The sequence below is a fragment of the Hesperophylax consimilis genome, chromosome 15 (genome assembly GCF_061612785.1).
Source record: "Hesperophylax consimilis isolate HC1 chromosome 15, BYU_Hcon_1.0, whole genome shotgun sequence".
Lineage (NCBI taxonomy): Eukaryota > Metazoa > Arthropoda > Insecta > Trichoptera > Limnephilidae > Hesperophylax > Hesperophylax consimilis.
In genome coordinates, this window is record NC_142850.1 from 29,618,934 (window position 1) to 29,646,857 (window position 27,924).

At 35.6% G+C, this 27,924-nt stretch overlaps 2 protein-coding genes across 3 annotated transcripts in view; one reads left to right on the forward strand and one right to left on the reverse strand.

The window, feature by feature from the left end:
• Window positions 1-27,924, reverse strand: part of mor (SWI/SNF- related protein mor) — a 48,409-nt gene that overhangs the window by 18,709 nt on the left and 1,776 nt on the right. The window contains exons 2-5 of one of the 2 annotated variants that reach the window (XM_089640434.1): window positions 27,039-27,158; window positions 6,563-6,667; window positions 2,177-2,345; window positions 1,116-1,270 (exon numbers count right to left, since the gene is read on the reverse strand). In XM_089640434.1, the coding sequence (XP_089496560.1) occupies window positions 1,116-1,270; window positions 2,177-2,345; window positions 6,563-6,667; window positions 27,039-27,158 (549 nt within the window). Of the gene's footprint in view, window positions 1-1,115; window positions 1,271-2,176; window positions 2,346-6,553; window positions 6,668-27,038; window positions 27,159-27,924 lie in introns of both variants that reach the window. The other variant, XM_089640433.1, reaches the window with a different exon arrangement.
• On the forward strand, window positions 12,207-24,216 carry LOC149417600 (regucalcin-like). Its single transcript, XM_089640435.1, has 6 exons — window positions 12,207-12,320; window positions 14,890-15,025; window positions 16,440-16,643; window positions 18,552-18,776; window positions 21,848-21,960; window positions 23,788-24,216. The coding sequence occupies exons 1-6, from the start codon at window positions 12,246-12,248 to the stop codon at window positions 24,025-24,027; spliced, it is 993 nt and encodes a 330-aa protein (XP_089496561.1). The 5' UTR covers window positions 12,207-12,245; the 3' UTR covers window positions 24,028-24,216.

A 27,924-nucleotide genomic window follows, 5' to 3' on the forward strand; every position in this document is an offset into this window, starting at 1 on the left:
TTATCATTGTTGACATAATTATAAAAGTTAGAATTTTCGTCAGTGGATTTGCGGGTGCAATAAAATTAATGTATGGGTAGTTCTGCTTTCATTGTTTACTTTTTAAATCTACTTATAAACAATGGACTGAGGTTGGAGTTAGTGATTTTTAAACTTTTAATAGTAAAAGAACTTTCAAAGGGAAAAAAAATTAATTAGTTATATGTGTAGATAATTAGATAAATAATCTTAAATTAAATAATATTGTACTACTGGCTTTAGAATAGGTGAGTGCCGGAAAATTAATTATATACGTTCGCATCTTTATAATATTCACTATGCATTATAATAATGCATACATTTTAATTAATTTTTTTACATAGTTACTCACTATAAAATTACTGTCTGAAATTAAAGCCTATTTTTTTGATACATATTACTCCAAAAACTAAAGTTGAAGTCGGTGATGGGCCATTCAGTGATGTTTTATTTGTAAAAAATGTACATATTTTATCACATTACATAAAAAAAAAATTACGCACAAATCATTACAAAAACTTCCGCATCTCCGGTGCGATAACTGTAAGATTGTATTACCTGTTCCGGTGACCGGATAAATCATCAAAATGATAATTCATCACATCTTTAAAAAGTTATATAAAGTCATGGAAAGTGATGAAACAAAAACTTATTAACTCGGTTAAGTAGGTTAGGTTAGGTTTAATTTTTTTTTTATATTTTATCATTTCTAATGACTTTATATCACTTTTTAAAGGTAAGTTTTTAGATTCTCACGGCCAAAAGCATTTTTGTTGTTTGTTAAACTTTTTAAAGGTGTTTTGAATTGTCACTGTGTTGAGTTATCATGAAACCACCTGTTCCACGAGTTTAAATATTGTTTTCTTTTGATAAAATATTCTTCCACACAAAAGACAATAATTAGAAGAGGGGGTAGACTTGGTTCACATTTTTAAATACATATAGTTTATATAAAATGATTGGACAATAATGCCTTTTCCGCCACTCAAAGTAGGACCGGCGTAAAAGGTGGAACTACCCTTCCCGCCCGAGTGTTAATGACTTCTGGCATAAGCTGATGATAAAGAGATGCAACATTAGTGGTACGTATATTTTACCTGCAGTTGTACGTCGATCCAAGAGTCGTGGCTGTCGGGCAGGTAGTACCAGTGCATGAGGGTGTAGCGCCCCCTCTTCAGCACGGGGCGGGCAAACTCCTCCTCCAGGGGGTCTGCCGAAGGGTAAATTATGTGGGTGGCTTCCTCTTCATCTTCTGCGGGAATCAAATTACACTAGGTTTAGTCAAATTCCAATTGTCCAATATTGATAGTTGCAACGACCCAGAAAAGGCCAAATTTCCACATCAGCAATATTCAAAAACACATGGCTGACCGCATGATCAGAAATAATCAATTACGCATTGTAAGCTATTGCTTTCAAGAACATCCACAATTGTGTTAATACGCCGCCATTGATGGCAGCAAGGGATAATGTATCGATGATTCACATAGCATGTCACAAATCAACAACCTTGCCTATTCAAGTACTGGTAGGATACCTAATTCTCTAAAAATGACAAGTTAGTTGTTAGTTACGGAGTTAATATCGTTAGGTGGGAGCGCTACGTATACGATATCCTATATATATAAAACTATGTTAAAAAATTTCAATACATTATTTGATGGAAGATGGGAATCTTCCATATAAATAAAAATGTAAATGTTTGTTTGTTCAAAATCTTAAATCTTGATTGCTTTGAAATTTACAAAGTTGCATTTGAATACATGTGTTTTTAAATATCTATACTATATAGATGTCATATGTGACAGGTAAAAACATGCTCTTTTTTTAAAAATAGCGCTATCTGTTGGACGTAAAAGCAACATGCGCTTTTCTTTCTATATCTGCACAGACAGACTGAGCCACAGCAACGCGTGGCGGGGTACAGCCAATATTCTAATAAGTACCGAGTTGAGAACCATAAAGTTTTGTTGACCGTGTTATATCAAAACCGTGTAAAAAAAAATGTAAAAACAGAATCGACTGCATTACAATATGCATTTATTTACAAATCCCTTCAGTAAGTTAAGAGGGTTTTTTAATTTAAACTAAAACTTAAAATTTAATTTAAAACAAAAACATCAAAAAAATTATAAAAATGCGTTTTATCTTATTTTACCGCAGATTTCTCCCTGGTGCGCGGCGATGATGTCCCTGACCTTGGCAGCCGTGGTGCGATCCACGTCCGGGCGCACAAACACATTGGGCAGGCGCAGGCACTCGCTCTCCAGCAGCGCGCTCTCCACCTCCATCATCAGCTGGATGTTCAGGTCCTTGCGAGACGGATTCTGTACCGATTATGGGGGTAGAAGAACGGGTTAGCGGGTGCGATTGATGTGCAGAGCATGTCAAATTAAAAGCTGTTTTAACATTAACAACAATGGTGTTGCTTGCTATGCCTGTCTCACTGGGAGGAGTTTTCGCACCGAGACAGGCTTAGTCGGATGTAATAGACCAAATGATTATTCAATATTAAGATAATGTTGCCATCAGAAATCATATTCTAGTAAAAAATATAAGCAGCGGTATTGTACGATTTATAACTGCTCTGAAGAATTTACTTTTTTATTTGGTTATATTGTAAAGGGAATATTAGTAATAACCAAAGATATTAGAAGAACGAGATGTGCTATGAGCAGTTCGTACTGTGTGGAATTGTTTTGCCGAGTGTCGCCGGTTTTGTTCACCAATACTACTGCACACCTTCGCTTACGCTAAGGTAGCCGCACTAATACATAGAACAGATTTCTATGCGTACACGTCCCGATACCGTTCAAAGTACCCTAATTAGGTAGTACTCCGCCTACGGTCCGACGGACAACATAGCATATCTCATTCTTCTAATATCTTTGGTAATAACCTAACCTATATACAGAGTGTCCGTGGGTCAAGTGCACAAACTTGGGAGGTAATTCAACTTGTTGGTAGAAGTAAAAAAGATAAATAACTTCTTCGAAATTCTGTTTTTTTTGCATACAAAAATATTTTGTCAAGAATATTTTATTCTCCATACAAACTATTCGACTTTTATAACTGAAAAATACAAAAATAACATTGAAATTTCGAAAAAAACATTATTTAACTTTGATACTTGCACTACCATGCAGAATCACCTCGCGAAGTTAGCGCACTTTACCCCCGGACACACTTTATGTTTTATGTTAGTTTATGAAATATCATGTTCAGGATCTCATTTAATAAATACTAATAATTATCAAAAGCAATTCAGTGACCAACAAAATATGATGGTGTTCAGATATCTGACAATTGTATTTTTTTTTAACAATTGTTAAATAATTATTTAATTAAAATGTTCACTTAGATCAAAACCTGTGTAACTATGTGAATGTAAAAACTGACTATGCTTGAATTAAAAAGCCCTTACTGTATTGTATTCAAATTCGGATGGTACAAATTTTGAATGAGAGAAAAGCTATCAAAAATAATGTGTATCGATTATGTTCAATTTTATTATCTTTGAATGTGTTGCAAAAAAATGTTGTGTGTTCATTTCATGTATTTTTATGATGTGCTCTATTTATTTTCTGCAATTTCTAGCAGTAAAAATGTGCTATAAAACTCTATTATTTTAATATCCAGTCATACAAAAGCGTGAAAGTGAACCCATAGTTAAAATGTAGGAACCGTAAGCAAAATATAATATTACAAAGGCGAAGTTATATTTATTCCCTATTAACAATAATTAATTTGCTATTATTACCATTAAGCACACTCTTATAAAACAATATACATATTTGAAGGTATTAACTGACTAACTAACCATCACGCCGTTTCTCAGCAGGGGTAGGCAGAGAGGACGACCACCAAACAACTCGCTCTCGGCACACACACATTCATAAATACTCTTCTATTACTCCGAGTCCTGACAAGGCCCGACTCAAGTATCTGATTCTCTTGATCGTCATATCTTTATCAGGCGTGCCCGACTTTCTATCCTTTACACTCCTTTTTTTTGTTCATTTGCTCTACATGCCCAAACCATCTAAGCTCCCTTTCTTAATCTTACTCATTGTGCTTACACCTGCCCTGCATTATTTGAGGTTCTCCACATTCCTCACACAATCATGCATATTAGATGATATAACAGATACACCTCAGGATCTCATTTCTACCGCATTCGGTCTACTTTCATCCTTCATCTGCCAGTCATGCCTCACTGCCATACATCAGGGTAGGTACCAGCACTCCATTGTGGACTGCTAACTTCGCTTTATTGGAAAATTTATTGTTAGCGCCAACTGCATTCAGACCTCCATTAAAGGAGTTACCTCCATTTATCCTTCTTTCAAAATCTCTATCAGCCTTCCCATCTCTCGTAAACATACACTAAGGTGTTAATTTTACAAACCCCCTTTTCATCTCAGTCCAGAGGTGATCCGCTAATTACTTATTTTTATTTATAATAATTACACAAATTAGTATTAAAATTTCCAGTTAATCAAACAAAATGCACTAAACCAGGAGTTATGACAGAGAGTTAGCACAAAATAAACTATTTGAAACTATTAACACAAGTTATTTAAATCACTTACTCAGGCTCAAGCAATGGACGTTCTGCGGTTACCTTTTAATTCTGTTCAGGGGACAAAACAAACAATGCCTGGATATGAAATGGATAAAGCATCGGAAAAGTTGACAGGAAAAACCAAGGATGAATTTAAAGAAAAATAGCCACAAATCTATTTTCATAGTATAAAACTAAAGTTAACACACTTCGGCCGGGAAAGGTAGTTCTACCTGTTCCGTCGATTGATGCTTAAGGCCGGGAAGGGTAGTTCTAACTTTTACGCCGGCATCATTTCAATGGCAGAAAAGACGGAATTACTCAATGTTTTTATATTATTATTATATACCAATCTCTTTATAAAGGTCCCAACTACAGGTACATAATTATCGGATCGTAATGTAAGTCTGTTTTTCATATTTATTTTCGTGCTAAAAGGAGAGGATATTATTTGTTATTGAAATAATTCAATTCCTGGAATGAGGGTTTTTATGACCGTGAAACCCGATTCGAATCTCTTTCTCTGTTACGCACCCACTCAACTCCTATGTGCAAGCGAGCGAGAGATGCAGGGCGTATTTAAAGAAAACCAGTATCAGCAAATACCGATAGGCGGACCATAATAAACATTTTACAAGGTTAATTGAGTTGCATTTAAAATAATATGCTGAGTTACTAAGTAGAAATTTTTATTAAATTTTTTATATATTTTCAAAGATATAGCTATGTAAAACAAATTAAAGAAATTCGCGCAGACCTTTATTTTCGCCCGGAGTCAGGGTAGCGCCAGTGCAAAAAATACCCGTCCGAAATGTGTTAATATTATAAAGTTTAGAATCATCAATCAACAGATCAATGCAATTATACTAAACAGGCACGTAATTATTGTGGGTATGGCTTCCATTGTTAGATTTTTAAAACTATACAAATAACTGCCAACTTTTCCTGATAGCAAAGAGTTTGGTAGTAACAAATTGTTAACCTTGTTAAAACTCAACATGAGATATGGCAGATGATTTTTTTTTATAATGCAAAATATCTCAGTACAGGCCTAACCTGACTAAAAAATTTAAAAAAATACTTTTTTTCTAGTCATATTGGGATCAAACCACCTTTGGGATCAAATTCAGTCATTTTGCGATCTAGTAATATTGGGTTTTAGTCATGTTGGTACTCTAGTAGTCCTCTTGTTGCGATATGTTAATGTTGGTATCGAGTCATTTTGGTATTGAGTCATTTTGGAATCTAGTCTTGTTGGAATCTAGTCATGTTGGAATCTAGTCATGCTGGAACCTACATGTTGTAATCTAGTCGTGTTGGAACCCAATTGTGTTAGGATCTAGTCGTGTAGTAAAATAGTCAAGTTGGAATCTAGTCGTGTAGTAAAATAGTCATGTTGGAATCTAGTTGTGATGGAATCTAGTCGTGATGGAATCTAGCCGCGCTGGAATTTAGTCGAGTTGTACTAATCCAGGCATGTAGGAATGTAATTTAAAATTATGTCGTTTCACAATCGTGTTGGAATACAGTCGTGCTGGAATCCAGTCGCAACTTGCTAGACTCTGGTCATGTTGGGATTTAGTCATGCTAGGTTGTGGTCATTTTTGGGATGTAATTTTTATGAGATACATTCATGTTTGGATATATTAATGTTTAGAAAAGTCATGCTGAAATCTGGTCATGCTGGAATCTAGTCATGTTGTAATCCAGGCAAGTGGGAATCAAGTCATTATGAAATACAATGTACCAGTCATGTCAGAATCCAGTCCTGATGGAATGTTGCCGTTTTGGACTCTAGTAATAATAATGATTGGATTATTTTTATAGCGCTGTTTTCGTTTGTTTGCATGCTGAATCTGCCATATCCCATGTTAAGCAAGCGCGGCACTGGTTGCCTGGGCGGAGGGTGTGGTTGGTTGGTTGGTGCGATGGTAGTGAAGAAGAGGCGACACGAACACTCGGGATGCATACCTTACCAACCTGGAAATCGAACTTGCGCCACCTCTGCTCCGCTTTGTAGCGGAACATGGTGGCGAGAATCTGGCACATAGCGCCACCTGGCTTCATGTCCAGGAAACACTTTATCTGCAACAAAGAGAAAAAGAATGACATTAAAATCACAATGCGAAAAATAAAAATCAATGTGGCGACCCTACTTGATTTAGGAACATCATTCATTACCCGCCTCGCACCACTGCCCAACCGAGTGGATCTCCTGCCTTTACACTGTAAAGACAGGGGCGCTCTTGTGAGGTATTACATAATTTTTTTTTCTCATTTATTATTATTTCCGATCAGTTATTGGAACTCCCTTGGGCCAAGATACCTAGTATTTTAGTGGTTTATTTTTGGGGTATTATGCCGTGTTATGCTACCTCCTTCTTTAGCCAATGTTTTGGATAGCATCGCAGTGTCCATCATCAGGGCAGATGTGTAAACAAAAATTGTGGTGAAGTTCGATAATTGACGGCTACATCAAAACTAAACGCAGAAAAATATTTTAAATTATGCTTTAATACCAGCTCTTAGAGGATTGGAGCTGGCAACACGGTATCACATATATATACATAAGAACTCACAATTTTCGTTAGCACATACGCAATGCTAGTGATGAAGAATATGATGAGTACTAATTTAGTAGGATTTTTAGATAACAATTTTTTTCCCTACCGAGAAAATACAAGGCCTCTAAGTCTATAATAGCCAGATAAAATGTTAAACACCCATATGAGGTATATTTGGATAAAGAAAAGTAACTTTAAATTCAGTAAATTTAAATGATTAACCCCTTCACGGCTAATAAGAATCAAGAAAATCAAAAAAAAAGGTTGAACATCTGCCCTGATGATGAACACTGTAATGCTGTCCAAAACGTTGGCTAAAAAAAAAGATAGCCCAACACGGCATAATACCCCAAAAATAAACCACTATAATACTTTAGGCCGTGAAAACATATTTTTTTATTTTTTATTTTTTTTTTTTATTTATTGAAACATATAAACAAGGTTACAATATTATAACAATATAAACACCAATATTTCAATCACTCTCCTAATAAATCAGCTGCTTGTGTTTAGGAGAGGACAACAAAATATTTTTACATTTGTTTAAATTAAACAAAAATATTAGTAATTTAACAAAAAATAACAATAAAAGTAAAAAATATAGGTTAGTTAATAAATGATTCAAAGGATTGAAAAGGCAAAAACATATTTCTAAACAATAAGTAAAGTTATGAGGTGGTACAAGAGTATTTTAATTTAATTTTTTTTTTATATTTTTCGTAGTTTTCTTGCGATCGTATATCAAGGGGTAATTTATTAAATAATTTTACACCCTTGAATATATAGTGATGCTGTGCTGTTGTGGTTCGTGCTAGTGGCACGGTTAGTCCTCCAACAGATATTATTCTTTTGCTAATATTCAATTGTGGTAAATTATTTTTACTAAAAAAATCTTTATGTATTTGTAGAAGTGCAATTTTGTCATAAATTTTTGTAAGTGGGGGAACCGGGAAATCTTGAAAAACATTTATAGTTGGGTAGTAATATGACTTTTTTAAGATGATTTTTATTAATATTTTTTGAATAGTTTCCAATGGGAGTGGGGATGATTTATATGCACCCCCCCAAGCCACGATTCCATATTGTAGTACAGAGTGCGCCAGTGCATAATAAATATCTTTTAGTATTTTTTATATGCCTAGAATTTATTTATGATAAATAAGACGCAGACCATGAAGTTCAACATTCCCAACATCGCATCACGGCATGGCAGGTAAACAAAATACTACCAAATTGTTAACCAACTTCAATTATGGAAAATCTGAATCATTCTTATTGATAATGATGGCTTATTACTTTTAAAAAATTAACTTATTTGTTAGAACAAATGTTACAAAATAAAAGCAGTGTTTACCCTTTTTTTTTAAATGACACTCTTAATAAAAATTAAAAACTGAGATACACTCATGAATTTGTGTATATTATGTTCTAGAACAAATAGACAATTCAATTAAAATCAGCAATAAGTAAAGCAGTTTCAAGATGTCCAAGTAATAATAAATTGCCCTCATGGTGATTGATTTGTGTAGCGATGATTGAAGAAAAGTGCAATTTTATTTTACGACCTGTCAACTTATGACTAGGCGCGTTTTAAAATCGGATAAACCTGCAGTGTACTGCGTGTAACATATTTATAAAAACCATAGTATGATATTTTTGTAATTGGATAGATTATTCACCACAGATATAGGAATTAATAGACAAGAAGATAATGGCGAGGGGTAAAATCAACTGTTGAAGAACGAAGGGCGTAAGGCTGACTGTGATTCGTCAATAAATCAATCTGACAGTAAATAGGCATCTCGCATTATAATATCACCATTTACTTCTTAAAAGTAAAATCTGCTTTTGAATGAATAGACATTTTTACATGGGAGCGCAAATTACTCGCCACGTTATGAACAAATTTGCGAAGTCCAAATTTGGCAAAAAATTCGGTTCTATTTTCAGAGTCGAATATTTCGTTTAAGTATTTAGTTAAGACACTTTTATAAATGTTCATAATTTACTTCCCAGCAACCAACCAGCTTTGTGTTTCGCGTCCAGACATTTCTCGATGTGATAGTATATGTTTCTAAAACTGATCTATATTATAGGATGTGAATATGCTTAAAATAAAGTAAAATAATCCTTATATATGGAATGTAATACGACAATTGGGTTTATTCTCTTTTTCACATCTATTTTTACAAGTTTTCATAGTACAAGTCAACATTTTGCCGTGTTATTTCGTAAAATGAACCGATGATGCCTCGACCATAGTTCGCACAAGAATGATGACGTCACGTTTTCAAATTTCACTTGAGGCCATATGCGAGCCCAGCCGGCTCCAATGGAACCGGTATGGGGAGTGGGGATAATACGCTTTTAATCACTTAGGGCAGGTCTACTAATATTCATATGTCTATGTTATTCACTAATTTTTCAAACTCTTTCACATGTGACATGCTAAGTAAGACACGGTTTATTACAAACGCTGACGGGCCGAAAATCGGTGAATGATATTTTAACCATTCAGGCCTCTGGCATATTTACATTTCTTAAAGTTGCTGTCAGAAATACGGAGAATTTGTATGCATTTCTGCTTCTCAATAAAATCCAATTATATGTGGGATATTTCAGAACGGTGACCGGATAAATCATCAAAATGATAATTCATCACATCTTTAAAAAGTTGAATAAATTCATGGAAAGTGATGAAACAAAAACTTTATTAACTGAATTAAATAGGTTATGTTATTTTTAAAAAAAAATCGTTTTTAATGACTTTATATCACTTTTTAAAGGTGTGTTGAATAGTCACTGTGTTGAGTTACCATGGAACCATGGAACGTATCCGAAAACTAAAATTATAATAATAAAATAAATTTATAATTTCTAAAATATTCAACTTTCGAACCAAAAAAAAAAAAAAAAAAATTTAAATTAAATTTAAAATGGCTCACCTTACGTTTTTTCGTCTTAACGAAAAAAATTTTTAGACAATTATAATAAAAACAACCTCCCTTTTTGTCGTTTCATATAAAAATAATTAATCAAAAATTCACAAAGTTTCATAAATTTTTCTCAAACTGCTTTCGGAATCTTTGGTTTCATAGAGATGTACATTTTTAATTATTATGTGGTTTTCTATATTTAAAAATAAAGCTTGGTGTTTTCTCTTTCTAACACAATTTAGTTCACTGTGACGGTAAGGGAGAGACAACGATTTCGTCAGACCATAGCTGTTCCGAAAAGCGAACAAATTGACTCTACGTGTATTTGGTATTGTACTACAAATTGACTCTACGTGTAGTTGACTCTAATAGTAGTTTGTCCCAAAACCGAACAAATTAGCCTGAGGAGTTAAAAATGAAAAAAATAGTAAGTGGAAATCATAGACGACTTTATGACAAAGTCAGTTTTCGAAATTTCTAAAAACAATATGGCGTACTATAAGGGCGTATAGACTCATCTATATTTAGTTATTAGAGTGTTATTACGCAAACAGTCTGTGACCGAAGCGGCGTTATTGTAAAACCTCTTGTATCGAATAACTAACAATTAATATTGTTGGCCTGCAAATGCAGTCGTTAAGGCGACACAAGACTCGAACAAGGGGGGTTTGCACGAGGCTCACATTTGAATTAATTCCGACGAATTCGTAACGATAAAATATATACATATATATATATATATATTGGAGCGAACCCTGCTGATGTAAGTTTTTTATATTAAAGATTAATAAAAACAGTACCTTACCATTAAAATATTTTATTAAATTAACATTTTGAAATTTTAATTAAAACGTTTTTCAACCATAAAATTAGCGGTAGGCACCATAATTTTCTAGGCGGTGAATTAGTAACTTCTCGAGGGTTTCCTCTAGAAACTTCTGAGATTTTATTAATACGTTCATCAGAAATAATTAAAATAAACCCCATGGAAAGATCAATTTTTTAGGCCTGCTAGGTCAAATTCGACCGTAGGCCCGTCCTACGCCGGGCCGCGCCCCGAAAATTGTTTGTACGCGTCTTCATCACTTATGTAGTTAAGATTCCCACATTATTTTAGAGATTTGCTAGGGCAAATTCAACCGCAGGTCTGTCCAATTCATCAAGGCCGCGCGTCGCATATTTTCGTGCATGGCTTCTTCATTTACGTCGTCAATATTCCGACTTTTTATTTTTTATTTATTTATTTTTACATTAGATACATTTAAAGCAGACATAACAGTAATAACATAGCATTATGAGAGCATATATTTAAAATGAGTAGGTACAAGTGTTATTACGTTTTGTTAGGTCGAATTTAGTTCCCAGCTAGGCAGATTGCCTGTTCTGAGGAACCAAATGCTTGTGAAATGCCAAATGTAATTTAATTTTGTAACTTTATTTTAGGGTATTGTCTCGTCTTAAATACGTATTTATGAATAAGTTGACGTCGCGTGTTTCGCGAAAATTTGCTTCGCTTTATCGCAGAGCTTAGCTCATTGAAAGGCTATTATAGAAAAACTATTATCGTAAGCACTAATGACGTTCGGCATAAGTCGCAAATTTAAATAAGATACTACAACAGTGTCGTTCATTCATTCAGATCGTATATCGATAAATACATACTTCATCAATTTCTTCCAATGCACGCTATGTTTGTTCGTAATATTTAAAGCGTGGTATCTTTCTATACTTTTTGACTTCAATATTTCCGAGCTACATATCCCATGATGGAAAAAAACGTTAGAAGCCGAAAATGTTTGCGTTGATCCAGAAATTCCAGACAGACAAAAAAGCTGGTCAACTAAAATATTTTCTTATAATTGCGTTAGTCAGTGGTTGTTGATTTTTCGTAACACCGCGTAAACTTTACGTACGGGCGCATTCAAATTCAAATTCATTGCCGCCAGCAACAGAATAAGGTTCTGCATGAAGAAAAATATAAAATCCCATCTACACCTTACAATGAAAACAAAACCGAATGACAGTTAAGTTGCACTGGCGCAATCGTATAGATAGTTCGCAATCTTGCTAATGCCCGGCGGGCTTGTCCGCGAAAAAATTGCTCCTATATAAGCAGGTGATTCGCTCCGGCCGCACTCAGTTTATCAGTGATTACCTGCAGACATGTTGTTACGTTGGTTTGTTCTGGGACTTGCGTTACGCGCCTCTGCGCAACCACCTCCCGCCAAATACGAACAGGTAAATACTAATTAATCTGTGGCTTCCATTCACTATATAATATCCCGTCTTGTCTGTGGTTTCCATTTCAGGATGAATTTGAAAATTGGAACGATGGAAAACAAAACAACGATGAAAATTCAAAACAATGCTCCTAATTTTATGCTGGGTGCCCACCTTATCTATTCTATGGTCTATTTCATAAAACGAAAGATAATGTCGATTCAACTTATACTTCTATCGCACAGAAGCCAGTTCTCGCAAATGTATTTAATAGATTCTATGAAATAAATCAATTCTATAAGTAGATCATAGAATAGGTGTAGGATCCCAGTTTTACAGTTGTGTTGTTGTAACCGCCCTGGGTCAGCAATTTTTTTTATAACAAAAGTATTATTTCTAGAATTGATTGCTGGATTTTTGTCTTTGTTTATTTAATTCGAGCATCGAATAATCTGTGTTAGTTATCTAAAACCAATTTAAAAAGTGATGTGAAAGTTAAGCTAAATAAATTAAACGCGAAAAAATGATAATCTGGCATGACATGGCCGGTGTGAAATAATAAGGAAATCGTGTTTGAAACAAATTGAAAACAGGTTTAATTTTAAGAACTTTACGATTGTTTTCTGAGCAAAAAAGATTTGCAAGACACAAAAAAAACTTTAAATTGTTATTCCAACCTTGTGACTTGTAACGATCATTGGGTAATTCAAAACAAAACATCTGAAGATTGCAAAATTGCACAGTTTAACGCGGGATATTGTTCGAGCTTTAAATTTACATACTATATATATTCATAACGACTGGGTACCTAAAAAGGCAGTATTTCTATTGATGTATTAGTATTTCTCGTTTATTTTGTAGGCCAAGAAAGGTCAAGATCATTTGAGAGGAAAATTACAAACTCTCGACTGATTAAGATACTCCGACAACAAGTCAATATCTAATATTTGTTATCGTTGGCTTATACCGGCTTTATTAAAATTTTCAAGCAAATCGGGTCACGTACAACGTTGTGTTATTCAACCAAAAAATCAATAATAATGTGCGTACAAAAAAGAAAGAAAAAACTACAATAACATGAATCAGTGCCATTATTATCTATGATGGGTATTTTGTGAACAGTCTGAAGTTCTCGTTATGAAGTATTATAAAATTATTTATTTACGGTATCCAATCAGCCTCCAAGGCAGTAACTTGTTTTGCCGTTATTTACTTCAAGTCGGGAAAAAAATATTTTACTTCACGTTTATTTTTATAAAATGGATCAATCGCGTAACATTTCGACAATCGGTGATTAAAATATGATAACCCCCAGTTATTGAACAATAGCGATATTTTGAAAAAAACAATAAATTGAATGGTGATATAAAACTGCAAGATAAGTGTGATTTATAGATTAATTATTACGTAAAGTTGGGTAAACAACAGATATAAAATATGTTAAGATACAAAGCGAAAACGTGAGTAGATACCGAGAATATTTGCTTCAGTCAAAATAATAATAACTGTGAACGATTTAAAGTAAATCGTAAAATTTTATGAGAGGTTTATTTATTTGTTTTTTAGTGTCGATGGACAACATGTGTAGGTGTACCTGTCTCAAATTGAGAGAAAAAAACTGGTCTGCGATCGTGATATTGCTTTTTATTTCACGTTAAGCAAAACATATTCATAGGATTAATTATTCTTTTGCTTTGAACTTGAACTAGAAGCCGAATATAATACATTTGCGAACCGAGAGTCAGCTGAGCCACGAATTACGGGAAAAGAACGAAGCAACTGTTTCGCGCCATTTGCGATTGCTTCGTTCCTTTCACGTAAGTTTGTATAGTAATACGTAGCATTATACACCATTGAATATAAAACTTGAAAAACAGTGAAAAAGAGGCAAAGATTTTTTTAGAGCTAAAAGTTTTTTGTTTAGCAGATTTTTTGTTTAGCAGATTTTTTCGGGTTCCAACATTTAGTAAAAAAAAAAAATATTATATTTATTGTACCAATAAATAATGAAACTTTTACAGCATTTCCAAAACTAAAATAATGTCTTATTGGATGTAAAAATAACAACCCAAGCACCTTTGTGTTAAAAAAAAAATAAAAAAGTGAAGAAAATTTTTGTCAAGACGTTTCTTGTCGTGTTTGCGATAAAAAAAACGGCGTTCCGTCATTGTTGCTAAAAATAATTAAAAAGTTAACACAACTTTTGTCGCAAAATATACGTTTTTTGTTCAGAAAAATCACACCGCTTTCCGCCAAATTAACGATTTCGCCAAAAACGCGAAATTTTCAGGTCGTAATCATGATTCGTAACCGTAACATGCCATTAAAAAAACATGAGATAATCAATGTTTGCCGTCTGATGAATTTAAAGAAGGATCGAAAACTGCAAAGCAGAATTATTTAATCGGTATGTTTTCATCACTGAAATTTAAGAAAGTAATTATACATTTTAAAAGATTTTTTTTGGTTTGCGGTTCTGTTTGTAAACAGAATTATTAGGGGTGTTGCGTAATATTGATCTGATGAGAGGCAACCTCCGATAGTAGTGGGCACCAGAAGATGTAATATTATTATTTTGCTTGATCAGGTTTCAGGGCCCGTGGTGCATGGAGAAGGACCTCACTGGAGCGACTGCCACCAGGCCCTGTTCTGGGTGGACATTCCCAGCGGAGACGTGTGGAAACTGCACCCTGAATCTGGCAACATCACCAAGTGTCACATCGGTAAGCGTGGATGAGGAATAAGCTGACCAAAATCAAGTGGTGCATGGAATGAGCCGACGAACGTCAAAAAACGTGGATGTGAAATAAACTGACGAACGTCAAGAGTGGATGAGAAATAAGCAGACGAACATCAAGTGTGGGTGTGGAATAATCAGAAGGTCGACAACTGTGGATGTGAAATATGCAGACGAACGTCAAGTGTGGATGTGGATGAAGCAGGCGATCGTCAAGTGTGAATGTGGAGTAAGCAGACGGTCCTCAAGTGTAGATGTGGAGTAAGCAGACGGTCGTCAAGTGTGGATGTGGATTAAGCAGAGGGTCGTCAAGTGTGAATGTCGAGTAAGCAATCGGTCGTCAAGTTAGTGTGAATGTGGAGTAAGCAGACGGTCGTCAAGTTAGTGTGAATGTGGAGTAAGCAGACGGTCGTCAAGTGTGTATGTGGAAGAAGCCGGCGGTCGTCAGTTGGTAGACTTATATTGTGGTTTCGTATATAAATAAATTTCCGAAATAATATTATGATTGCATTGGTTGCAGTTGTAACTTTAATCAAGCAAGAGAGCCGAGATTGAGATAAACTTTTTTCATTGCTGCATCCGAATGTATTCTTCATTTTTAATTTATACAAAATACTAACTGAATTCCCGGCGTTGCCCGGGCTTTACGCAGATTTTTTCGAAAATTACCACATGGCTCTTCAATGCCAAAGTTTCTGATGGGTTGTTTCTAACAATTCATCAAATTTCAACATTAATTTCCAAGTTCTGTGAAGCAACTTGACCATAACGATTTATAATAACTAACACAGAACTTGAAAATTAACTTCGAAATTTGATGAATTGTTCAAATTCTGAGAAAGAACCCGTCCTAACTCTTTTCTTTCTTGAAAAGATTCAGCACACAGCCTTTTCAAAATAAATGACACAGGCCCTGAATGAAACCTGAGGGCCTCCTGCGTGGATTAAAATCTATTTGTATAAAGAGGCGTGTCTGTGACGGACACTAGGCGGGCAGCGTGGATTTGATGTTTATACAAATCTACAGTTATATTCCGATATTGATGATATTTTGCACACCTGACCTTCAAAAAAGATGAAGGTCACTGTCTACATGAAATTTCTAAAACCCTTGCGTAAAGCCCGGGCACCGCTGGGGACTTCAGTTAGTATCAAAATATAAAGTGTGTCCGGTGTGGATTTGTTTTTATACAAATCTACAGTTTTATTCCGAGATTTGTGAAATATTGCACACTTGCCTTCAAAACAAGAGAAAGGTCACTGCATGAGATTTCCAATCCCCTTTTCAGCCCTTATTAGAATAAAGGCCGGGTGACGCTGGGTGGTTTCGCTAGTTTAATATAAACCCGGAGGCGACCTAGAATCGGAATTACTACAATATTGATTTGTTTGTGTTGCAGGCGGCGATGTGACTGTGATCGTTCCCGTCAAGGACCAGCCCGACGTGTTCGTGGTCGGCATCAACGACGAGCTGCAGCTGCTGACGTGGGACGGGGGCAACCACTCCACCACGGCGCTGCGGCCGCTGGCCAGCGTAGCACCGCAGCCCCAGGGGGCGCGCCTCAACGACGGCAAGGTGGACAGCAAGGGCAGGATGTGGGTCGGTAAGTACCAGTAACACAGCTGGACACTCAACAGCCACCAACATACATATCCCTTTTCCATTACTCCCACAACAAGATCATCAGGGTTGTTATACTGACTAATAGGCCTTACACACGAACCGACTTGCAGAATCCAACATGTTGGACCGCCAACCGAATTATTATTCCGACGGCCCGACAAAGGGAATAATAACTCAGTCGGCAGTTTTGCCTCCACACGATCCGACTTGCAGAAACCCAACATGTCAAGTCGGATCGTGTGGAAGTGTGGAGGGCCTTTATAGCAACATTACCTTGGGACTCCAAGGTTCTATCTTACATTTCGCCTAAAATTGACTTCCAATCATCCTCAATATCTCAGTTTCATGCACATGGCAGATAGAACCTTGTTGTCCCAAAAGCTTTTTTTTTATATATTAACTCCACACAGGAGGCCCTGAAGAAAATAGTTTCCCTCAGGGCCTATGTCATCTTTGGGGATGCTGTGTGGTGGGTCTTTTTGTGGAGAGGAAGGAGTGAACATGGGTCTTGAAGAGTCCCATGTTGTAGGAGGGAGGAAACACAGAGGCCGGCAGTTCGTTCCACAGCCAGCTGTTGAACATAAGAACGAATCGTAGAAGCGACCCGTTCTCATGTGACAAATGTCAACCGTGTACAAATGTTGGGCGCGCGTTTGGCGTGTATCCCGACTACGCACCGGTGCCGAAGGGATCAATGACGCTAGTTCCTCAGAGCATCTTCCATTGTAATACCGATAGAACAAGGACAGCATACCTACCCGACGCCTATGCTCTAAAGATTGCAGTCCGTTTGTTAAGATTGGGGAATCTATCAAACGGACCGCCCGTTTTTGCACAGAGTCAAGGGTTTTTTTCAGGTATTTTGGGGCTCCGGACCAGAGATGGCTGCCAAATTCGACAGTAGGGCGTACTTGCGATTTGTACAGGGTCAGCAGTTGTGTACTATTAAAGTATCTGCGGGCCCTGTACAGTACGCCCAGCTTCTGAGAGGCCAGCTTTACTCTGGCTTCGATGGAGTACCTGACCTGACCTGCCCCCGTACCTGAGCTGGTCACTTATAGTTACACCAAGCATATCAATGGATGGCCTGTTCGGAAGATTGCTTCCGTTGAAGGAGACTAGATTATCATTTGGACCCCTTTTAGACGTGCATGATATTTTGACACGAATGTACAAACTATAAATTGATACGACAAAAACGATACCTTGTGGGTAATTGAGGGTTCCATGACAAAATAGAACGGTGACAAAAAGAGAAAACAAACAAACAAAACCTAACCTAAACTACTCTTTCATAATTTTCTAATGTTTTTTCATTGTTCTGTTTGAGTCTGTATGTTGAGTAATCTTAACCAACCTCAATTATATTTTTTTGTATACTTTTACTTTTTTTTTATATAGTGAATACCTCACAATCTTACTGATTTTGTTGTTGATTCACTTCCTTCACAATTGCTTCAAATAATTCCTAGTATAATATTTAATCATTTTGATGCCTGGTCAATTTCTAAGAAGGAATCAATAATTAAAATATTAAAATTCCACAAAACTTTTTTTGGGATGCTGTCTCAACATGTGCAGTGTTTATTCCTCATATTAGGCATACGTTTTGAATTTGTACTATTTATACACTAATGTATTTTGTTACGATAATGAATCGATAGAATTTTACTATTTAGTTGCTATGCAAGTAACTTTGTGGTAAAAATAATCGCCTGTTGTTTTTGCTGGAACAAAACGACATTCTATTCACCAACTATTGACAAACTGGAATAGAGGTCGGCGAACCCATTCTATGCATACATTATATAAGTTCAATAGAAAAACAGGTCGGACATATGGTTAAAAATGTTGCAAAGATGATAAGATCATCCCATCATCTTTCCAGGTACAATTGGCCCCGAAGTGAACGAAGTGGTGATTGAGAACCAGGCCATCTTCTACAGGGTGGCCTGCGAGGGGGACACCCTGCCCAAGGTGTCACAGGAGGTGACCAACGTGTCCGTGTCCAACGGGCTGGCCTGGTCCGCTGACGGGGCCATCATGTATTACGTGGACTCCCCGACCAGGAAGATCGATGCCTTCGACTTTGACGCATGGAATGGAACCATCAGTAAGTTATTTTTACTATATTTCAAAACAAAGCAGACTAACAATGAAATTTTAGCAAATAATGTCGAAATCACTTCCTTTTAAGTCATTATCCTTAAAATATGTTGCGTTAGTTGTTGAGTTTGTTATATATTATATATTTGTTATAATAATATGTTGTTGAGTTTGCGTATAGGTTAGTTATGCTTTCGAGCGGAATAACATAAATTGGTTTAATTTGCCACCGATGCATTTTTTACAACAACAAAAAAGGTGAAAGACGTGCAATTGTTGAATCACAACACAAATGTCCATATAAAATCATGTCGATCTCATCAAACAGGAAATTTATCACTAATAGGAAAACGCGAATTGTTTGAAAATGCAACTACTGCGGAAGCGTAAATTTAAAAAAAAAACGTATTTTGTTGCTTGTTTAGTAAAGGAAAGTCGTGTCTAATTCTTGCGAAATTTGGATTACAGTACGGATAAAATTCAAGGGTTTTTTTATAAATTCTAACCCAAGTATTCATGAATGAACACAAATGATTTTATAACTAAAGATATTCATGAGAGATTGCTGCCAATCAAGTCACGCTTCGGCCTCAATCCTCGACAGGTAGCATCGTGTTTATTAAATTAATATTATTAACTTCAGTACCAGCGGCCAGTCCCTTTCAATGCAAACGGCGTTCAACCTTAAACGGGAAAACTTCAAAGTGAAAAAATGCAGTAATAACAAATTGTTTACAGTCCATCGGTAGCGAAGCCGTTCTACTTGGAGAGACACGCGAGTAGAGTAGATTCATGAACCGTATGGCTTTATTTTAGTGATGATTTCGTTAATGAACCACTCGGAACTGTGAAAATTTTGTCGAATCTCACGAGGTCTCTGCAATAATATACTTTGAAATCTGCATCGTTGAACATTTAAGGACAGGGTCGTAATTGATCAAAGGACGACTTAGCGGGGCGTGACTAATTTGCGTTGAGGTAGGGAGGCACCGCGATTCATAGCGAAAAACACTGTAAGCATTCCACATAACAAAACAATGTTGACTTATTTGTGGAATAACGTAGTGGCATTTTACGTGAGTATAGAAAATATACTTTTTGCAGCAGGTTACCTACAAGATGTTTTCGATACAACGGTATTTTAATAGAGAAAATAAAAATACATGCAGCATTTTGAAAAAAGAAGAAATACTATTTACACTAGGGACGGGTTGTTTCGGAGAATTTGAATAATTCATCAAATTTCAACGTTCATTTTCGGGTTCTGTGAAAGTCCTATTCAAGTTCTGTTATTATATCATTGTAGGCTAGTTGCTTGACAAAACTGAAATAAAAACAGAACTTGAAAAAATCTTTCACAGAACTTGAAAATGAACGTTGAAATTTGATGAATTGTTCAAATTCTCCGTAACAATAATTCATCAAATTTCAAAGTTAATTTTCAAGTTCTGTGAAAGTCCTATTCAAGTTCTGTTATTACATATATGATTATGGGCCAGTTGCTTCACGGAATTGAAATAATTACAAAACATGAATTATACATTTAATAAGAATATACCGGTTCAAGACGCAATGTCAGGTTGTTTCCTAAAAGAAATTTCAAGTTATTTACAAATGAATCATAAACTCCTCCAGCGTTTTAGGGTCATGTATGACCGGGCGTCCATATTTTATTAGAAAAATCATATTTTTTTCTATCATGCGGAAATACTTAATTTTTTTGGCGTTAGAGAGAGAAATAATAATGCTTTCCAGTTTGCCTATAATTCTTTACTGGATGCCATTAATAAAATCATAAAAATAGCAAAATGAATAATTCATATTTCGCGCCGCCATCGTAACAATCGGTTTAACTTTTAAAATATTTTCTTTTTTTTTATTATATGAACGTGAAAAAGTAAAGTTACAGTTTTCTTTCAAATTCCCCAAAAAAAACTAATGTGTTTTCGAAATATCGAGTTCTCTCAATTTTTCTTTGATTGGAGTAAAAACATAAGTAATGTGATCAGCGTTTTTGACAACATTTTTCACGATTGATATTAGTACTGGAGGGTCAATTAGAGCATCCTTATTTTTGGAAAATACCGAATAGTACCGAAGATAATATAAGCCGCCAAAACATTGATATTTGCGGCCGACCGAAAAGCGTGTGACATCACGGGACATGCGCACTATGCGCAGCGGTAACGCAGCATTGCCATTGACTTCGCGGGGCACTATTGCATACATTTCACCAATTTTCACTTTGGAAGCTCATAACTACGTCATTTTTAAATATATCGAAAAACTAAATTAAAAAAAATAGGAAACTACTTCATTAGTCATAATGAGATGCAAGTCACTCATTCTCAAATAAAACTATGAATACCTATACAAGGTGTTGTTTTAAAAAATAATAATAATTTATGTGAGACTGCACAACAGTCCCAACCGTCTGGAGCCAGTGAAACTATGGCATGCTCATATGGAAGGTAGAGTGGAAGGGAAGGAGGTGGTGAAAGATATGAAGGGGGAGTACCTGGCTATTCAGATCTGGTCACCAAACACGGCCAGGGCCATTTTATCTTTCATCTTTTTTTCAAAAACAATTTTGAAAAAATTTCTTCCACATGTCTTTACTGGTACCGAGTACTGCGCAAACCCTCACATCGGCCCAAGCTGTTCAATTCCTACTGATTTTGTATATTTTTTGTCGAAAACAAAAAACATTAAAAGTTTCACCCGAGACCAAAATTTCCTTTACATTTTCTACTCCGAATAATGTCAGGAATCACTGGTAAGTACTTCTCTAACACCCTGTATAGTGCCTATACTATTTCCTAAATCTGTGTTGTATTTATTTTCTTTAGACCTCAAATAAAACCAAAATTCAATTTTATTGGGGATAACTTATAGAAGCTTATAAACCTAATTGTAATACTTAATCATTGACGAAGATAATATCAATAACTCTCATTGAAAACATGGAACAGACAAAGACACATTATCTTCAATGTTTAAAAAATGCAAAAAATAATTGTGCCGTGCCGAAAAAAGGTTTGCAAATGAACTGTTCAAATTGATTTTTTTTTAATTCAGGTAATCGCCGCACAGTGTTTGACTTGGCAGCGCATAACATCACCGGGGTGCCCGATGGTATGACCATCGATGCTGACGACAACTTGTGGGTGGCAGTATACGCAGGAGGCATGGTAAGTACAAAACCCATCATTCTACCATTGGAGCAATAATGTGCTTCAGTAGTGCTTCACTAATAATAATAGTAACATTAACAAAGAGGTCGAGTAATGACTCTGACCTATCTCTACTAATGATATAAGTAATCAATTAATTAATAACAATAATTGCATTAGGATTACACAATATTTAAGATCGCACTATTTAAGATCTCAGGATATATTTAATTATGAGTCATTAGAGACCACTCAATTTTACAATGGTATATGGTATAAAATAATTAAATTTAATTACAAGGAAAATAGTAATGGGTCATGACTCATTTTATTAAGAGCGGGAGCCACCGTACTAGCTCAAAGAGTCGACTCAATTGAACGACGGCTCAATTACGTACATTACAGTACAGCTCCCCGGTACAGCTCCCCGGCTACAGCCTCCCCGATATGGCTCACAGCTCGTATGACTTTTGGTACCGGTGCGCCACCTTGTACCACGAGAAAAATAGATGCTAGGTACTTATGTTCAAGTCCAGATGTCGGACTGTCAGATGCCGTTCATGTCTCCGAGTATGTAATAACAATAAATACTTGGATATCTTTAGTGGCTATATTTTTCTAAAATATCTCCAAATAAAAAAATAACCTTTCTATTAACCCTGTGTACTCCAAATTATTTTTTATATGGTATGCCAGCTACTCCATAGAGTGCAATGTAAAAATATGAGCAATATTTTTAGAAAATTAGAAAAAAATGTTTTTTAGCAGTATATAAGATTATTAATAAAAGAAAAATTTGCATATTCTAATCTTTATAAGTTTTTAACGGTATTTTAAAAAAGTCGACCAAATGCATACGTGGCTTGTTGGGACACGTGTCACAGTACTCACTGATTTCCTGTCTGACACCTCTTACTGTCCTTTTCGAGCAGACCACAGTCTCTCTAGGGACCATTTCTTAAAATAAGGAGTTTTCCATCGAGCCTGGTCTCTGATGGAGTGAGAATATTTATTGCCGAGTAAAAGATTTTCAAATAAAATGAATGCATAGTTATTGTTATGCATAAAAAGAAGTGGGTACTGTATACAACTGAATAGAATAATGTGTATACATGTAAAAGAACCATTTTTTTTTTTTTTTAAATAAAATGTATACCCATTGTTCATGTCGCTGCTGCGGCGCCATCGGAGTTGTTAGAATACTTGCGATGTCGTCGTGGCGGTAACAATGGAGTACAAAAGGTTAAGCCATACTACGGTTTACTGGAGGTCGTACAAATACGGCACATCAAAAAGAGCTCAATTGTACGGCTCACTCATGAACGACTCATCGCTAAAGGACAATGATATTTATCAAGATGTGAATGATGGAAAATATTGGGGTCATAAAGACGCCGGGTTACGAATAAAGGCTTTGGTAAGCGAGTAACTTTTTACGGCAGGTTCAGTTAAGATTCTTTTTGAAATGTGAAATAGTTGTATTTAGTACCAACCTACCCGAAAAGAAAGTTTGAATAAAGAATTGTCATTGACATTTATTTGGACCAATTGCATAATTCCACAATTGAAAATTTTGTTTTACGTAATATGTTTATGGTTTATAATTAAGTAGGTAGGTACCTGAGTACCCACTTACAAATCTTAAGATTTCAGAGGAAATTTTGGCAGTAATTTATTAAATAAGAGAAAATTAGAAACATTTTTGGACGCAAGGTCTACTAACTGTTCACAGCACCACTAGTAATAATATTATCTGTATAGTGTCTTTTTAGCTGAACGTATTCAGAAGTCGTGATAAATTATCTATATTTGTATGCACAATGAAAGTATTTTCTCTCTGTACAGGTGGTCGAGGTAAATCCTCATCTGAGCATTCTGCTGCAGAAGTTCCCCCTGGAGGGAGTGTCGCGGGTGACTTCAGTGTCGTGGGGCGGCAAAGACCTGGACGTGCTTTACGTGACGACCTCGGGCCGCGGCGGGGGGGGCGGGGGCCAGCTCTACACCCTGAAGGGCACGGGGGTCCACGGGCGACCCGCACACGAGTTCTCACTAGACCAGTGTCAGGCCAACCACTTGTCAGTTTGACCACGCGTACTAGATAACTGATACAAATGAGTTCATTTAACATTGTTGTATTGTGATAAAAAAATATTCATTCATATTTTTTAGCATGTATCGGAATTTTCTTTTTATAAAAATGCTTGTAAAGTACAATAAAAATTAATATCTAAGTGAAAAAAAATAAATTATACTTTTTTTATTCTCATCACGCTATCGAAAATTCTGCAACGTTGGTAGGTCATCCTGATTATTGTCAGTTTTCGTGCACACATCAAAGGATATTGAGGCAAACTCGCAAAGAGCGTTCACACGTTGGCTCGGCCTTCAGTTCGCAATACAATTTTTTTTTTTATTATTATTTTAATATAGATCATAGTTACATTAATACATACATTTTTTTGCAAATATAATATTTAGGTACATAATTGGTCATGTATACCTTATCAGAAAAGAGGAGCTCTTGTGCCTGATATAATGATTAATAATTTAAATTGCCGCACCTGTGTTAATTTCCACATCCATCTATATTTGACAGCCTCCGTAGTCAAGGGGTAAGGCTCTTGACTACAATACGAATAAATAAATTTTATTTGATGAATTAGTGTTATTTCACAATTCATTCATTTAAAAAATAATAAATAGTATAGGCACTTGTGGCAGCTTCCACAGTGGAAGATATTCTCAGTATCACCAGGGAGATACTGAGACCATCATTCAGAATTGAAACGTTGCTTGAAATGGCTTTAGCCATGTTTGGTGACTGGATCTAGCCAGGTACTCCCCCACCTTCTTCCCCTATTTACTACCTTCAGCCTCACAACACACCCCAATTGGGGATGCCGTAGTCTCACTGGCTCCAAATGGTTGGGAGCAGTTGGGACTATTTTTTTTAACATCTGTGACTACAAACATTTCCAATAGACCTTAGACATCATATAGTAATATTCAATATTGCCCCAAATAAGTAGAAGGTGGGGCAATTTTGGTAAATAACATACGGAATTCACGCAGTCATAAATTGAACAATATAAAAAAATATAATTATAAAACAAAAAAAATGTTAGATAATTGGATTCTTTGACTTTTAAACCACAGTAAACAATTTATGATTCCAAATTAATATTCTGAGGGCATTATTTTTGGAATGAAAATCCAAAACCGAACTTCCGGAAATGTCAATCGCTCAAGACTTTGGTAAAGGTTACGAATTCCGCTTCACGGTAAATATGGAATGTTTACTTTGAATTAATACTTGAATTTAGTTATATTATTACTAAAAGTTACTATAAATGTTGGGGAACCTTTAATAACGCCTGCTCGCGTCCCCTTTAGAGTTATATCCCAGTTTTCAAGTAGTTTGTGGGCTACGCTAGGTTTGTATAGACTGGTTTGTGATTTAATTCTAATACGATATTATGAATATAATCCAACTCTTGATATGAACATAGTCGCTGTCGGCTGCGACTATAACGGCGCCGCATACTAATTGACATATCGCGTAAGTGACTTAATAAACGAAATTAAAATTAAAAGTGCGTATTTTTCCGTCTCCCCCGACATAATAAATCATGTTTTGAATTAATAAAGCTAAATCCATTTATTTGAAAGTGAAATATTGCGTATTAAGAGTGAAGCGGAATAAGAGAAAAATAATAAGACTTTTTTAAAATACACTAATGCTCTAGTGCAGTGGATCACAATTAGTTTTTCGTGAATACCCCTTCGAGAAAGAGCTCGAACAGTGCATGCGGGTACCCCTTTGCAATGCCCTGGGGGTACGCATACCCCCAAGTCAATCAAAGACGATGCAATACCTATACAAAAAGTCTAACAAATTTAATAGGCCGTGAGAATATCTGCCGAAGGTAAGTAACGCAAAAAGAATTAAATTATTACGCTAATTACTTTTGTCTCTGAAGTCTCCCAAGGTAAACCATTATTTTAATTAAAACAATATTATAAAAACAAAGATGAAAGAAATGAAACCAGTATTTATAAGAGCACTGAACTGTGACATCCTTTGAATAAAAACATTATTAATTTAAATCTGCAAAAAAATAATTATACTTTCTGGGTTTGAATTTTTTAGATATCAGAAAAGGTTGATTTTTCTGGAGAAAAAGAACCAGTTTAAATTAGAATAATAAAATGACTGAAATACGAATCAATGCTTTGTAAATGCAAATATATTTATGCTAATGCACACAATCTAATGTACAATCACTATTTATTTTTTATCATATTCATAAATTTGATGTAAATATTAGGAACACCTTAACAAATTCCCTACTATTTCTGCACACAAAAGGTTTGGAGCTTGGATAGTGGCCATGGACCACCTCTTAGCTTTAGAAATTGGCTGAACACCAGTAAAAATGAAAACAACATGGACAAGATTACTGTCAATACACAATTATTCACTTTTACATCAAAATATTATAAACAAAATTTGTTTGTACACAGAGCCCACTGCAGATTATTGGTTGATATTTTCATCCCTTGGAAAACAGACCTCATATGAGGTTGAATGGTTTTTGCAAAGAAATCAATATAAAACCAAAAAAAAATAATAGTCCAATAGTTTTTTTGTTGTTATTTTTGTCGAATAGTTTCACACGTAAGACGCAAATACAGACCATACTGGTAGAATTTCAATACTTTATTCTATGTTGTACAAAGGAGACGAATTTGACAGTGAAATTTAAAATCAACATGGGATAAAGTTTTTATACAGTGGTGAGTTTTTGAAATATAAACGTATCTCAAGCAAGGTCTAAAGTGGTCTACGGAACAGTTGTATTTGAAAATATCATTGTAATTACGAAATGGCAACTTGTCAAATACTTTTTAATAAATTTTGGGGCCTCATATGAGTATCTCGTATTTGCAAGGGTTAAAGTAAGTGGTGACTTATAATCATTTTCAATAACAACAAAAATTGACACAGAATTGAGAATATTGTGAATGAGGAAAATTAATTTACAACACCCGATGGGTCACATGCTATTGCTACGAAAATAAGGTTATAGACTTACCGGTAACCTGGTGAAGGGTGGTTCCGAGGCATTTTTACCTAGCTTGGTCTCCTGGTACTGGATCAGCTGGATCACCAACTGGCTGAGGCTCTCTTTTGTGGGGGGTTCTGTCTGCACGTACTGCAACAGACAAAAGCATACTCTTTAATAACACAGCATGAGACAGAGGCGGCCCGTGACTGAATTTGTGCATTTCACTAAAAATTAATTCATTCCAAACTTTCGGTATTACACATGTGTAACATATTGTCAACGATAAAGAATGCTTCTGCGCATGCGCCATGAATGCACGCAAGATCCATATGTCTTCAGTGCTCGAACAAATAAATTGCCATTATGAGAATAGTCTGTGTCCCTCATTTCATGGTTCAGTCACTCGAGCGAGTGCCCACAGCGAGAACATGCCATGTGACATCACGACTTAAGCATTCCGACTTATGCACAACACTTTTGCGCATGCGTACGAGTCTAATACGAAGTTGCTAAGGTTTAAATGATATGGCGGGAATCCTTCATAAGTGGAGCGTAAGTTCTCTCGTTATTACTGTGCTATTGTACATTTTTTCTATTACTGTTCTTGTATAAAGTCTTATGTTACCATGAATGTGTGACCGTGCATTGCACAAATGCACTAAGGCGGGGCATGCCTCTGATTATGCAGAACATTCAAGTTGCCTATTACTGTTCAACACTTGCAACGTTCTGAGTGTGGAAACACCAGTTATTGTTAAGAATATCCAAATAACTCAATACTTATTGAACCCAAGTATAGTCTATTCAATTTAATTTGTACACCAGTTAATCAGGACAGCCGGTTATTGGGACAAAACCCAAGAAACATTCGGTAGACTTCCAGAGGCAGCCATTTAACACAGATCTTCATCGG